The 13,277-nt window shown below is 55.8% G+C and overlaps 1 protein-coding gene across 20 annotated transcripts in view; it reads left to right on the top strand.

Moving 5' to 3' along the window:
• The window catches only part of PCBP3 (poly(rC) binding protein 3), a 213,434-nt gene that overhangs the window by 160,348 nt on the left and 39,809 nt on the right, over nucleotides 1-13,277 (top strand). For 12 of the 20 annotated variants that reach the window (XM_032630002.1, XM_032630003.1, XM_032630001.1 and 9 more), the window contains one exon: nucleotides 2,047-2,202. The exons of the other annotated variants lie outside the window; for them this stretch is intronic. In XM_032630002.1, coding sequence (XP_032485893.1) covers nucleotides 2,047-2,202 — 156 coding nt within the window. The remainder of the gene's footprint in view (nucleotides 1-2,046; nucleotides 2,203-13,277) is intronic. 20 annotated transcript variants of the gene reach the window in all.

Here is a 13,277-nt window from a genome sequence, read left to right on the forward strand (position 1 = left end):
CACATTGTACAGGTTCCGAGTCAACCTATCTCCCAGGTGGCTGTCAAAGGCACACGTGCATCTTTAAGAAGTCACAAAACTAAATAAGGGGTACAGGGCCCCTCACCGACTTTATGAAATCTTTCTTCATTCTTCTCCACAACAGCTTCTCTTCTGCCCTATCCAAATGTTGTCTGTCTGGCTTTGCTTTGCTTTTTTAATTGCAGCTCAGCAGTTTTAATCCTGTGGTGCTTGACCCAATTCCATAAGCTTGCACGCTGTGTTGTTTGGACCTTTGCTTTATGCGGAGGAAGGCTAAAATCATTTCAACCTCCAGGTGTCTATTTGTGTGAATGTCAGTGACAGGTCACTTGGCGGTGGCTCTGGTTTTGGACAGGAGCTGGAAGGAATGGCTCCTTCCACACGGCTGGCACGTCCCGGGCTGTTGTCAAGAGCGAGGCTGGTTATGTAAACCAGAGCCGTCTGACTGGGCTTCTTCGGGACCACGTGGAGGTGTAGGACAGGCCCGGACCACCCCCAGGCCAGGCTGCAGCTCAGCAAAGGCGGGGGCCGAGGGACCCCACCAGGCTCTCTGCCTTTCCCCCCGGCCGCCCAGCCCCGCACCGGGGGCCCCTGCCCTGCCTGTGGGCCTGCCCTCTGCCCGGCCACGTTTGCCAGGTGCCCCTGTGCTCCAAGGCCTGAGTGCCTGACCTTGTGTCGGGCACCGGGCAGGCTGCAGGGGTGATGGGTAGAGTCCAGTGAGACAGAGAAGCCCCAGCCGTGGGCAAGAGAGTGAGCGGCCACTTAGCATGGTGAACACGACCCCCCAAAGCAGGAGGCATAGTGCTCAGCTGTGTGGTTCCCCCCTTTCCGACACCCACGCTTAAACAGCCAGCAGGCACAGCTGGCAAGGCTGTCCTGTCCTGGCCTTGTCCCTGCCCCTGGCTGTGGGCTTCTCAGCCCCAGACACCCTGGATGCCACCATCCTCGGTTCCCCCGACGTCCAGGCTGCACCTTCTGGCCTCCTGTGTGGTCCCCGCGCCCTCAGCTCCTTCTCTTCGGCCCGTGACTCTGGTCCTTCGTGCCCCTCTGCTCGCTGTCCCTTCCCTTGTCACTTCTTCAGGGACGCAGCTCCTCCCCCAGCCACCTGCCCCCACGCAGAATCAGGCGGGGGGCCTTGGCGGCTCGTCCACCCGCCGTGACCACCCCCACCCTGGCGGCCTCGCGTGGCCGCTCGCTCTCCTTGTACCACTCCTGCCCCCACCAGACCCAAAGGCCAGTGCCCAGTCCTCCCAGCACCCTCCCAGTGGCCGACAGGGGGCCCTCAGCGGCCTGTGCCCTATGACCGTGAGCGAGCCCGCGTGACAGGGCTGCCTTTTCTGTCCCTAACAGAGCTGTTGCGGGGTCTGGAAGAGCTGACAGCACAGGACATATGGCAGGGCTCCTGGCATCCTCCTCCCCTGCCCAGCCACTGACGCTGGCATCCCCAGGACGCCGGGCCCAGTGGGCACCGATTACAGGCTGCCCAGTGTGGGTGGGAGCGCAGGGAAGGGCCCCTCCTCGTAGGGTTGCCGCTGGCTGGGTCAGTTTGTCACCCTATCCAGAGCCTCGAGCGCGTGTGTCCTTTGACCTTCTGTAAAGAAATACTCTGAGGCAGTAAAAGACGGAGAGTATTGTTAAAACACTGTTTAATATAACAATTCAAAAACCCAGAATATACGGTCCTTGCAGTTGACTCTATCCTTACGCATGAAAATGCGTAAAATTAAATGCATAAAATCTTGTGCATAACATGGGATACCATGGGGAATTTGATCACTACTGTGTAGATTTAAATATAGTGACATACAAAAATATTTTGTATATAATGTTAAGTGAGAAAAACAGGACAAACTTGGGTGGTTTGGGCCTATTTTTGTTAAAAAGTATAATGACACACACCTACTGGAAAAAAGTCTGACGAGGTCGACCTCAAAACACCCCACTCTCACTGGTGGTCTTTCTGGGGGATGAAGTTACAGGGCTTTTGCATTATATGCATTTTCCATTTTTTCCTGTAACGAACAGTCAGGCTGATCTGGCAGGTGCCACCCCGGTTGGCGTCACAAGGTGCCCCGCGCTCTGCGGGCTCTCCCAGTGGGAGCTCGGCACCACCCGCAGCAAAGCCAGGCTCGTCCTCCCGGACAGCGAGTCCTCTCTGCGCCGGAGTTTCCCCACTACCTGGTAGGTGTTTGGCTTTTTCCATTGGTCTGCATCTGATTTCGTGTGAGACGGCGAGAGGTGGAGGTGATAGCACCGTCACAGGGCGACCTCCTGCTGCTTGGTGGCAGTGCCCGCTCTGATCGGGGGGCCAGCTGCGTCCTCCCCGTCCTCTCACGGGTCTGGGTCGGTCCTTCCGTCTCGCTGCCCAGACCAGAGCCCCACCGTCGGGCTCACTCCTCTCAGGACGCGCAGCGCTCAGTGCTGTCTAAGCTCCTGCGCACAGCTGGCTTCCAAGGCAGCACCTAGAAGCCCTAGATCACAAGGGAGAGAAAACTGGGGGAAGGAGAGGGTTTGCCGGTGGTGCCCTTTCAGACGCCTCGTCCTGGTGAGGACCCAGCCCCCAAGCGCGCACACAGCTGACAGGGGCGGCAATGGCTCGGCTCTGCAGAGCTGTGTTTCGATTGACATGGGCCCGAGGTCTCTGCCCCCCTCCTTTTCCAGGCCTGAGCTGTCGTGGCCTATGTCCCGCAGGCACGGCGGTCTGTGCGGTGGCCCCTGTTGGGGGAAGGCGTCATTAAAATGACAGCGCATCCGCCAGGCACACCCCTCCAACGGAACGAGGGGAGCCGGGAGAAAAGTAGGTCACATGTGCCTGGTCCCATGTCACGAGGTCTCCAACCTGAGGCCAATGGGATCTGTAGCCTCCTCTGCTTTAGAACAAAACCACACTCTAATTTTTCTCCTTTAGCATTTTTATCTTCTCTAAAGGGGGAGAGTGACCATCTGTCTGATAGCCACATCCATCCGGCCCTGCCCAACCACACAGAGTGGCTTTGTTCTGAGGTAAGGGGCTGCGGGCCCGGCCGAGGCCACGCGGAGCCCAGACAGCGGGTGTGCAGGGCCATCCAGCTGGGCTGTGCCCGGTGCTGACGGAGCGGGAGCGTGGGGTCCTCACCGAGAGTTCCAGACGTTCCCCTGGTCTGACAACACGGCTCCTCTTTCAGGATCGGGGTCACTGCTGACTCTCCAGTGTTAGTGAGCTATTACGTAGAAAACAAACAGGTCATTTTTCAGCCGTTTGTGCTCCTGGGGCAGGTGTGGGAGTACGATCCTCCCCTCAGAGAGGCTGGTCATCCCCGGGGCCCAGGGCTCTGCTCCCTCTTTGGGACCGGCACCTTCGCTGGGGAATGTCCACCCCTGCGGTGACCAGGTGAGCCGTTGGCATCCACTGGCGTGAAATGCACGTTAGAGTAAGGTCGATGCATGTGTGTTGCAGCGTGTGGAGCTTGATGCTAGATGAGAAGTAACACCCTCTGTTGTCCCTGGGAGGCCAGCGAGCACGATTCCTGTGTGAGGAAGCAGGGAAAGGTCCAGTGTTTAAAAGTGTTTGTAAAACTAACGTGAGTTTTGTAGCTTATAAATAACAAAAAATTTTTTTTTACCTGTCCTGTAAGTGAATCAAAGTATTCCATTAGTTCAGGGTGTCTGATGAAGATATTTTGCAGGTAATGAGTAGAATATAAAATGTTTGCAATATCTGCCGTGGGCTGGCCGCTGGTGCGCATTTAGACAAACTATATGCTCTTGTTAGGATGTCCTGGGAAAAAAATGTTTCCAGAGTGGTTTGCCAGAAACCAAAGTTGTATGGTATTTGATTTAGTGTGTTCTACTGGAGAAAAGGGTCTTGCTTTTCAGAAATAAAATATTTAAAATGTGTATCTTAGCTGGCTTTCCAGGACACATAGGTCTATAGCCAAGTCCATAGAAGTGAATGTGGACGCTGTAGGTGATTAATTCCCCCACATTTGAGATGTAAAAACAACAGTTGCACCCTTGGTAACAAAATAAGATTTTCCCTTGTAGAAATATTAGGCATTGAGGGTGATACCCAATTCCTTCCAACTGCAGCCTTTGAAAGAGTCTCGTGAACTATATCTAAAGGGCTCTTTACCCATTTTGCAATCTTGAAGAAAGGGAAATTTTTCTGCTATTTCCTTTTTTTTGCGGTATGCGGGCCTCTCACTGTTGTGGCCTCTCCCGTTGCGGAGCTCAGGCTCCGGACGCGCAGGCTCAACGGCCATGGCTCATGGGCCCAGCCGCTCCGCGGCATGTGGGATCTTCCCGGACCGGGGCACGAACCCATGTCCCCTGCATCGGCAGGCGGACTCTCAACCACTGCGCCACCAGGGAAGCCCTACTATTTCCTTAAGATAGGGCAGGAATTTTCAATCTTTCTTGTATTTATGATTCTAAACGCTTCCTTTGTGCCTGGGAAAGTGCCCAGTATTTCAATGCAGTTTTCACATTGTCTCCTTTTCCTGTTCCACCTGTACGTCCTCACGCCTGGGACGATGGCTTGGTCATCGTGTGGGTAGCAGGTTCATGTGCGTTCATGTAAAGTATGCCCCATAATTGGCTCTGGGGGGCAACAAGACCTGGAAGTAAACCTGCACCCCAGCCAGTGTTAGGAGCACTGACTTGCCCTTTTTTACCAGCGGAATAGAAGATTGTTTTTCCAGAAACAACACAATCTCAGAGGAAGGTGCCCTAAGCAGAGGGCCAGTCTCTGTCCCCGGCCCCCCCGGCCCCCCTCGCAGGCTCCTGACGGCCAGCAGCTCGACCTTGTGCTTCACGTTGGCCTGGGCCGGTCTCTGACGGACATTCTTGGCTTTCGGTCTGGCCTCGTCTGGGGACCAAAAGGACTGCGGGAGGAGCTGGGCCGCCTTCTGCACGCATACCCCGGGCCACCCCGCCAGTACCCCACTGTCTCTGCGAGGCCCCCTCTAGTGGAAGGAGGCGTGGAAAGCCACCACTGTGAAGGGCACGTCGCCGGGCCAGCAGCTTCAGGAAGGTTTGGGGTCCTGCGCGCCCCCGGGGCTGGAGCCTTTGAAGAGCCGTCTTGTCTCTGGCGAGGGGGGGGCATCAGAGATCGGGGTCTGAGGACGGGCAGCCCGTCCGGGTGGAGCCGGTGCTCCAGGCGGACCCCTGGGAAGGGCCCGGCTCCTTCTCCGGGGCATGCCCGTGCCGCTCTAGGGAACGGTGCCCGTCACTGCTTCTCCGAGAGGGTCCTAACCCCCGCCACCAGCTGAGAACCTTCTGGAGAGGCAGTCTTGTCTACCCCCACCCGACCACCTGAGTCAGGAGCTCTGGGCTGAGCCTGGTTCTGTGATCCACAGAGCCTCCCTGGGGACGCTGGTGCCCGTGAGTGTGAGAGCCGCAGGCGGCGCCACGCAGGAGCCAACGGGCAGACGGCGGTCGGCGGTGTTGGTGCCCGTGGCTGGGTGGGCACGGGGAAGGTCACAGCCGAGCCGTGTGTGTCCTGTTCCCCGCGTGTGACCTGGCAGCAGAGTCTCTTGTCCTGAGGGAAACGGGGTCTGTTCCCTGTGTGCCCTTCCCGCACGGAGACCCCACTGCTAACAGTCTTGCCCGCAGCATGGAAACCAGAGGAGACGTGGCCGCCCCTGCTGCCCAGGCCGAGCCCCAGGCGGTGGCCGGCGGCAGGAGGATGGGAGGGACAGCCCTGGGCCTCCGGGGACTCGGGGACCGGTGGGGGCAGGGCCGAGGCTGGGCTCACTCCCCAAGCGGGCAGCCCCCGCCCCGAGGTGGGGTATCGGTAAGAACAATCCAGAAGAAGGCAAGAAAGGAGAGGGAAAGAAACCTGTATAAAAACACACCGCCGGGCAGGAGTAAGGAAGCCGGTGATGGATGTCGGTGGAGGAGACTGGTCTGGAGGGAGGTGGGTCTGTTTTGTTTGCTTTAACAGAAGTGGTAGAACAGAAAGACTATTCAGTAAATGGTGTTGGGTCCATCAGCTATCTATTAAAAAAAGCTGAACACCAAGTCAGAACTTGACCTCACATGAAACAGATGCCTCTGCACCAAGATGATGAGCTGAAGGACTCAGACAGGACGTGTGGCAACTTGGAAACGGCCTTTTCCGGGGACGGGCACCCCACAGGCGCTGGGCCCAGGAGGCACCGAGGGCCTTGCTCCAAACGGGAGGCCGATGCCCCGTGACAGAAGGGTCAGTCTCGCATGACCGTGTTTGCACCCTGAAGTCCCACTCGGGGCTGGGAGGAGCGACAGGGCACCCACCTGCCTTGCTTAGAGCTCAGACACCCCCAGGGACCTTGGTGGGAGGGGGGCTGCCCCCAAAGTGCGCCCTGGGCACTAAGCAAGCTCTCCAGCTGGGGCTGAGCCGTGATGCGGAGTTGTTCCTTGTCCTGAGTTGGTGGTCACGCCTCCCGGTAAGTGTGGGTGTGAAATCCAGCTGTGATTTAAGCTTTGCATGTTTTACAGCCTCTAAATCGTACTGCTTTTAAAGTCAAGCTGAGACGCACACACGTGCTGTGATGTTTATGCAAAAGGTCACGTGTGTCCCTAGGAAATGCTCAGGACAGGGCCCAACAACAGCGACCCCCCCCAGGGGCGGGGTTCAGTCTACTCTGAGGCAGTTGTTTCCCAGCCCCTGGGATCCTGTGTCCCTGTCACCCTCGCACCTCGAGGTTTAAATTGCCACAGAGCCTCCCGAGTGGCATCTGGGGGCCCGTGGGTGGCCGGACAGCTGGTGTCAGCTGGTGACACCCTCGGCTCCAGAGGTCCCTGCCTCAGACTGGGCTGGGCAGGCAGGGAAGGGGCAGGGCCCTGTCCCCGGACTGTGTCCGCAGCCTGCCTCCGGGACAGCCACCTGGCCTGGCCTCCAGAAGCATGGCGAGCTGACCGCCCGGGCCCAGAGCATCACCACTGTCCCCGTCCCCCAAGCTCAGCCCCCAGTCAGCAAGGGCCCGGCGCCGGTGCTGAGGAAATGGGCGAGGGGTGCCGGGACGCGGAGGCAGTGCCCACAGGCTTCGCAGGCCGCGCCCTGTCGGGACCCTCGGGGGGGGCGGGGTTGGCTCCGGCAGCTCGGTCGAGTCCTCTGTCCTGTTCAGCTCAGGTCCTGCTGCCCCCAGCCCTTGTCTCGCGAAGCTCGTGTGACCCACTTCTTCCCGGCCAAGGTCGGGAGCTAGAGCCCGCTTGGGTGCTGTGCGGGTTACCTGCGCCGTGTCTGTACTTGGCTTTACACATCGCCTTTGTGTTTGGGAGGTGGGAACAGGGAGCCCCATCCCGTGCACGCGCCCGCCTGTGCTCCCCCAGCACAGCTCAGAGAGCACGCCAGGCCTTGCAGGGAGTGAACCTCGCAGGGCTTGCGGGATTAACGGGCCATCAGAGGATGGAAGTCCAGGGGATTAAATACATCAGAGCATCGGCTGGGGGGGTGGGGGGACCACTGGCGGTTCTGCCCCCCGGGCTGCTCTCATCTGGAGGCCAAGGTGACCCTGGATCTTTTTAGGAACGAGAAGCCGCCCTCTCGACAGGAGAACCCCGTTGGCACCTGGGGCACCCTCACCCGGGCAGCCCTGGGGAAACAGCACCCAGAAAAGGGCCCAGCTCCTGGGAGGGCTGGGTCCTCACGTTTCTGGTTCCCCCCACCCCACCCCCGCTCTGGCCTCGGCCCTCCTGCCCTCAGCATCCTTCCCCGCCTGCTCTCCAGGGTCCCAACGGGGTCCTGAGGATGGGGGTGGTGCTGCCCTGAGGGAACCTGTGTGGCGGGGAGGCCGAGCTCCTGGTGTGAACTGGTGGGAGGTGGGTTTCCCAGGACAGGCCCCCCTCCTCGGAGCCTGCAGAGGAGGGATGGCTCTGGGGGCGTTCCTCTGAGGACATTTTTCAGGCAAGTCCTGGACTGGCCAGCCTGCCTGCCGCCCAGGGAGCGGCCCTGGGATGGGTCGAGGGCACTCTTTGGGCCCCTGGTTACTAAGTGGAGTCTGTTCCTGTCGGGAAGTGGGGCCCTGCTCTGTTCTTGCCTTGTGACGGACGCCACCTCAAATATGAGATGAGCTCCGGGAGGGAACCCCGACCAGAGTGCCCCCAACCAGGCTTTTTCCTCATAACTGGTTGGGTTTTACTTCTTCTTAAAAATCTCATGAGCTCAACTAATCTTGGCCTCTTTTGCTTTTCACGCTAACAGGGCAACACCCTTTCTTTGGTTATGTTTATCTAAAATTATTCCCTGATTCCCGCATTTTTCTTGGTATAAATTACCCTCTATGTCCCTTTGTTGTAACAGAAGCTGGAAATAAGAGCTCTGTGTCCCCCTTTTCCCCAGTGAAAAATGGCGCCCAGGGCACGGGCTTGAAACCAGTGCTTTGCTTTTTTGGGGCAGATGGTCTTGACCGTACTCAAGGCGCTTCTCCTGTCCTGTGTTGCCAGGGAGGCTGTGCAGTACGTTCAGTGCCTCCCAGCACCTGCCTCGGGGCTGGGGCCCAGCTCTGCGCTTCCCAGCTTGAGGCCTCGGCTCGTTGTGGCCTCCTGCCCCCAGCCCCCTGCCTGCCCCCAGCCCCCGCCCCACATCCGGTCTGTGAGCTGGAGGGGCACTTCCCAGCGGGGCTGCAGGGGGTACTGTGCCTGCCGCACGGTAAACGTCGTATCAGCTTTAGGTATTGGTATTGGTGTTGTTTGTGTGACTGTTTAGCTTATTAATCTTTTAGTTTATTAATCGCGTCGACAGAATTCCCGGTATTAAATTACCTGTCTATTCCAGGTGTAAACCTCACTGAGGTATTGTGGTTAGTAGTCCTCCAACATTGCCGATTCTCTTTGTTAATATTTGACTCAGAGCTCCTAGCTGATCAGAGGCTGGAACTACTGGCCCGCGGCAGGACCGGTTCCCCAGTGACGGGCCTGCTGCCCGCATGACTGCGGCTGTGCCTCCGCCTTGGGGGCTCCCAGGGGCTCTGCCTGGGCTGCACCTGCCTCTACACTCCGTGCTGTGCCGCGCACCCGGCTCATCCTGGTGTCCTGGGCGGACGCCCACCACACACACGTGCAGGGACACGTCGCCGGACGGTGGGGTGGATAAGCACGGCTCCATCCGTGCCGTGTCCCTCCTGCCGGCCTCCAGTCCGCTGCACCGGGCCAGGTCACGCAACATCAGAAAACTCAAGCTGTTCTTGGACCGACGCCTGCAGAGCACCAAGTCTGCAGGCCCAAGGGGCGGGCTCCATGCGCTCCTGCCCTGGTCTCCGACTTCTCCCGACTCGCGGCTCGCCTGCAGTTGGCACCCCGTCTAAGTGTCCCATCCCCCGTCCAGGGCGAGGGCAGGAGGGAGGCCGCCCACGCTCCCCTTGGGGACCGTTCCCCAGCCTCTGGACCTTCACATCCCATTGGCCAGGAGGCCGTGAGCGACTGTCCTCTCCTCTCCAGAAGAGGCGCTTTCGGCTCTCTGACCTACTTGGAGCACACGGCCGAGGGGCGGGGGAGGGACCGAACGTGGACTCAGCCTTTTGGACGGCCAGCGGACCAGCCTGCAGCTTGTTTGTCCACCAAACCGAGCCCCTGGAGGGTGAGGGATGCTCCTTGCTCGGTCCTGCATCCCCAGCACAGACCCCTGCTAGGAACCGAGTGTTAGATGGACGGTCCCTGCCGTGGTCGGCCTCCCACTGTGGCCAGAGGGTCCAGGGAAGGCAAACGGTGCACAGACAGGCTGAGCACCTGCTGTGTGCAGTGGCCGGCGCACAGAGAAGTCGGGCTCCGGGAGCCACGGCCCCGGAGGGTCAAGTTCACACCCAGGCCTCACCGCAGGACCAGAGTCGGGTCCAAGGGAGTCCCACCATCTCCGCAACAGAGGTGTTATTAATCTTGAAATGGGGTGTTTGAAATAATCGGAATGTTTGCAAGCCGTACGCTCTGATGTAGGTGACACCCTAGACCCTGGGCACTTCCCCAGATGTAGGACAGGAGTATCCCTGGGTGAAGCCCACACCTTCCCAGCAAGAGGAAAGACCCGCGCTCCACGGCCTCTGGAGCAGGGAAGGAGGTGAGCAGGCAGCCAGCCTCCCAGCCTGGCACGTTTGTCTGTCCGGACACCTGAGTGAGGAGCCGGCAGGCTGTGTGCAGCGCTCGCTGAAGTCAGGTTGTGTCGGCCCGAGTCTTTCTAACGTTACCTGAGACCGGCAAGAGCATTTTCCTGCAGAAGTCTCCCCTCCTCCCCAGCCTCAAGGACATGCTCCACACTGTGCGTCCTCCAGGAGCCAAAAGCAGCCAAGAAGCTCCGTGGGTTTGTGCAGTCCTGGCCTCCTGCAGCCTGATGGGGCAGTGAGCTGTTAAACAGGATAAATCAAGTGTGTGGGCCCTCCCCCCACAGGGCCCCTCCACGGTCTCTCCCCGGCACAGCTGAGGCCCTGGGTGTAGCTCTGGACAAAGCACAGCTAACGGGGCAGAGCCGCCGTGCGCTCGCCACAGCCGTGCGGGCCTCAGATGGCACTTGGCTGGTGGGACTTCTCCAGCTCCCGTCTCTGGGCGAGAAATCTCGCGCTGACGCGTGCTGCGCCTGTAGGCAGTGTGACTGCTTTACTGTCCAAGTCTACTGGCCCTCCCCCGAGGAGAGTGCCTCAGGGCTCGGGCATCACATGCCACGTCCACGTCTCCCTTCTTCACATCTGAAGCAAATGCTGTCAATGGCATATGTTTGACTAGTTCACAGTCTGCGGTCAGGCGCACGAGCTCTGGAGCCAACTTGTGGTCACTCAGTGTTGTGGGACTCATGTAAAGCAGGGCTGGGACTGGCCCTCCTGTGTTAGGGCAGAGTGCGTTTGCATAAGTGCAAGCCTGTGTACCGTGTGCGCCTGGCTGCACGTTATAGCCACGTGTTTCTTAGGACAGTAGTTATTGTACTAGGACTCCTTTGAGTTGAATATTCCTTTAAAAAAGAATGATTGGAAAATTTCTTTATCAGAATTTCACTAAGTAGTACTGGCTATAAATAGATTTTGCCAATTGGATCAGTATAAAAGATCAAATGAGGTTTTGGTTGTGGAGCAATGGCGTGAGCAACACCTACCAACTCACATCATAGTTACTGGTGAAAAGCTACTGCTTTCCCCCTAAAATCATCAACAAGACAAGGGTGTCTGCCCTCACCACTCCTGCTGAACAGAGGACACAGCTCTAGCTAGTTCAGTATGACAAGTAAATAAAAGAAAAGGCATACAGATTGGAAAGGAAGAAATGAACCGTTTCTATTTGTAAAAAAACACGATTGTCTACCTCGAAAATCCCATTAAGGCTACCAAAAAAACTCCTGGAACTAGTAATAATTAGCAAGTTGTTAAGAAAGCAAGGTCTACATACAAAAGTCAATATTGTTCTATATACCATCAATGAACAATCAGAAACCAGAATTCAAAACACACCGTTTACAGGAACTCCAAAGAGTATATACTTGCTATACGTGTAACAAAATATGCACAGCATTTGTGTGCTGAAAACTAGAAAATACTGATGAGAGAAATCAAAGATCTAAATAAGAGACCTCCGTGTTCACAGCCGGGACACTCAACATACGGTGCCAATGCTTCCAAGTGGGTCTGCAGGTTTAATGCAGCTCCTGTCAGAGTCCCGGCAGGACTGTTTGTAGATGCAAACAAGATGATTTTTAAATTTATATGAAAACAGAGGAACTAGTTAAACCAAGAGAATGTTTTAAAAGATTGAAGTTGGAGTAATTTTATGTCACCGTAATGCTGCAGTAATCCAGACATTGTGGTATTGGTGGATGGATAGGCACTTACGTAATCAAACAGGATAGAGTCAAGAATACACCCGCACACATATGGACAACTGATTTTTGACATAGGTAATAAAGCAATTTAATACAGAAAGGGCAGTCTTTTCAAAACGTGGTGTTGAAACAATTGGCTAATGCATAAGACAAAACAAAACAAAAAAACCCTTGAACTTCACACCTTACATAAAATTAACTCAAAATGGATCAAATATCCAAATGTAAAATCTAAAATTATAACCTATTTAGGAGAAAATATAGGAAAAGAAGGCTCGCTCATAAAAGATAAAAAAATTAAACAAAAGTCATAGAAGATAAAATTGAGAACTTGTATTTCCTCACAATTAGAAGCATTTGCTTCATGAAAGATCCTGTTAAGATATGAAAAGACAAACCAGAGCCTCAGAGACAATCGTTGTAAATCACAGATCCAGCAAAAGGCTGTGTCCACAGCATAAAGGCCAAGCCCTTTAACCTCCATGCAAAGAAAACAAGACAGTCCAGTTAGAAGATGGACAAAAGACCTGAGCACACACTTCTCCAAACAGGGTGAAGGGATGGGAAATACGCACCTGGCTGGGTGTTCGGCACCATTCGCTGTCAGGAGAAAGCAGATTCAGTAGCAAGGAGACGTCACCACCGTCTATAAAAATGGCTGAAGTGAAACACTGACACCCCCAAGTGCTGACGGGAACAGAGTGCTGGGTCTGTCTTGCCCTGGGCAGGGGCGTGGGGGGGGCGGTTGGAGGGGTGGAAGACGGCACAGCTGCTCCCGCAAATAATTTGCCAGTTTCTTAAGAAGTTAAAGGTATACTTAACATATGATTCTATGATCACAGTCGTGCTTTGCTGTGCACCTGAAACCATCACAACATTGTTAATCGGCTCTACTCCATATAAAATAAAACGCTAAAAAAATCACAGTCCTGGGTATTTATCACAGAAAGATGCAACCTTGTGTTCACACAAAAACTGCACCCTGTTGTTGCCAGCTGCTTTATTTGTAATCCACCAGAGCCGAAACCAACCCAGATGTCCTTCATGGGGTAACTGCGTGCGCAAGTCGTGGTGCAGCCATGCCCCCCAGCCACCAAGATGAACAGACTTCTGTTAGGTCCAGCAACTTGGGCTCTAGACCTCAAGAGCAGTATCATGCTGAGTGCATTTGTTTGACTGGATTTATATGAAGTTCTTGAAATGATACAATTGTAGCGACAGAGAACAGATCAGGGCTTGCCTAGGAGAGTGAGAGGCTATGAAGGGACCACCTACAGAGCTCCGCATGGTGGTCCCACTTGTGTGCGTGGTTAGGGAAATCTACACACGTGATAAAATTTCATAGACCCATACACCAAAAGAAGGGCGTGTACAGACTGGGGCCACTTAGGTAATAGTGTTTGACCAGCGTCCCTTACTGGTTTTGCTAATGCACTGCAGTTATGTCAAATGGAAGCTGGCTGAAGGGTACACGGAAACTCTGTATTATTTTTGCAGCTAC

The sequence above is a fragment of the Phocoena sinus genome, chromosome 4 (assembly GCF_008692025.1).
Source record: "Phocoena sinus isolate mPhoSin1 chromosome 4, mPhoSin1.pri, whole genome shotgun sequence".
Lineage (NCBI taxonomy): Eukaryota > Metazoa > Chordata > Mammalia > Artiodactyla > Phocoenidae > Phocoena > Phocoena sinus.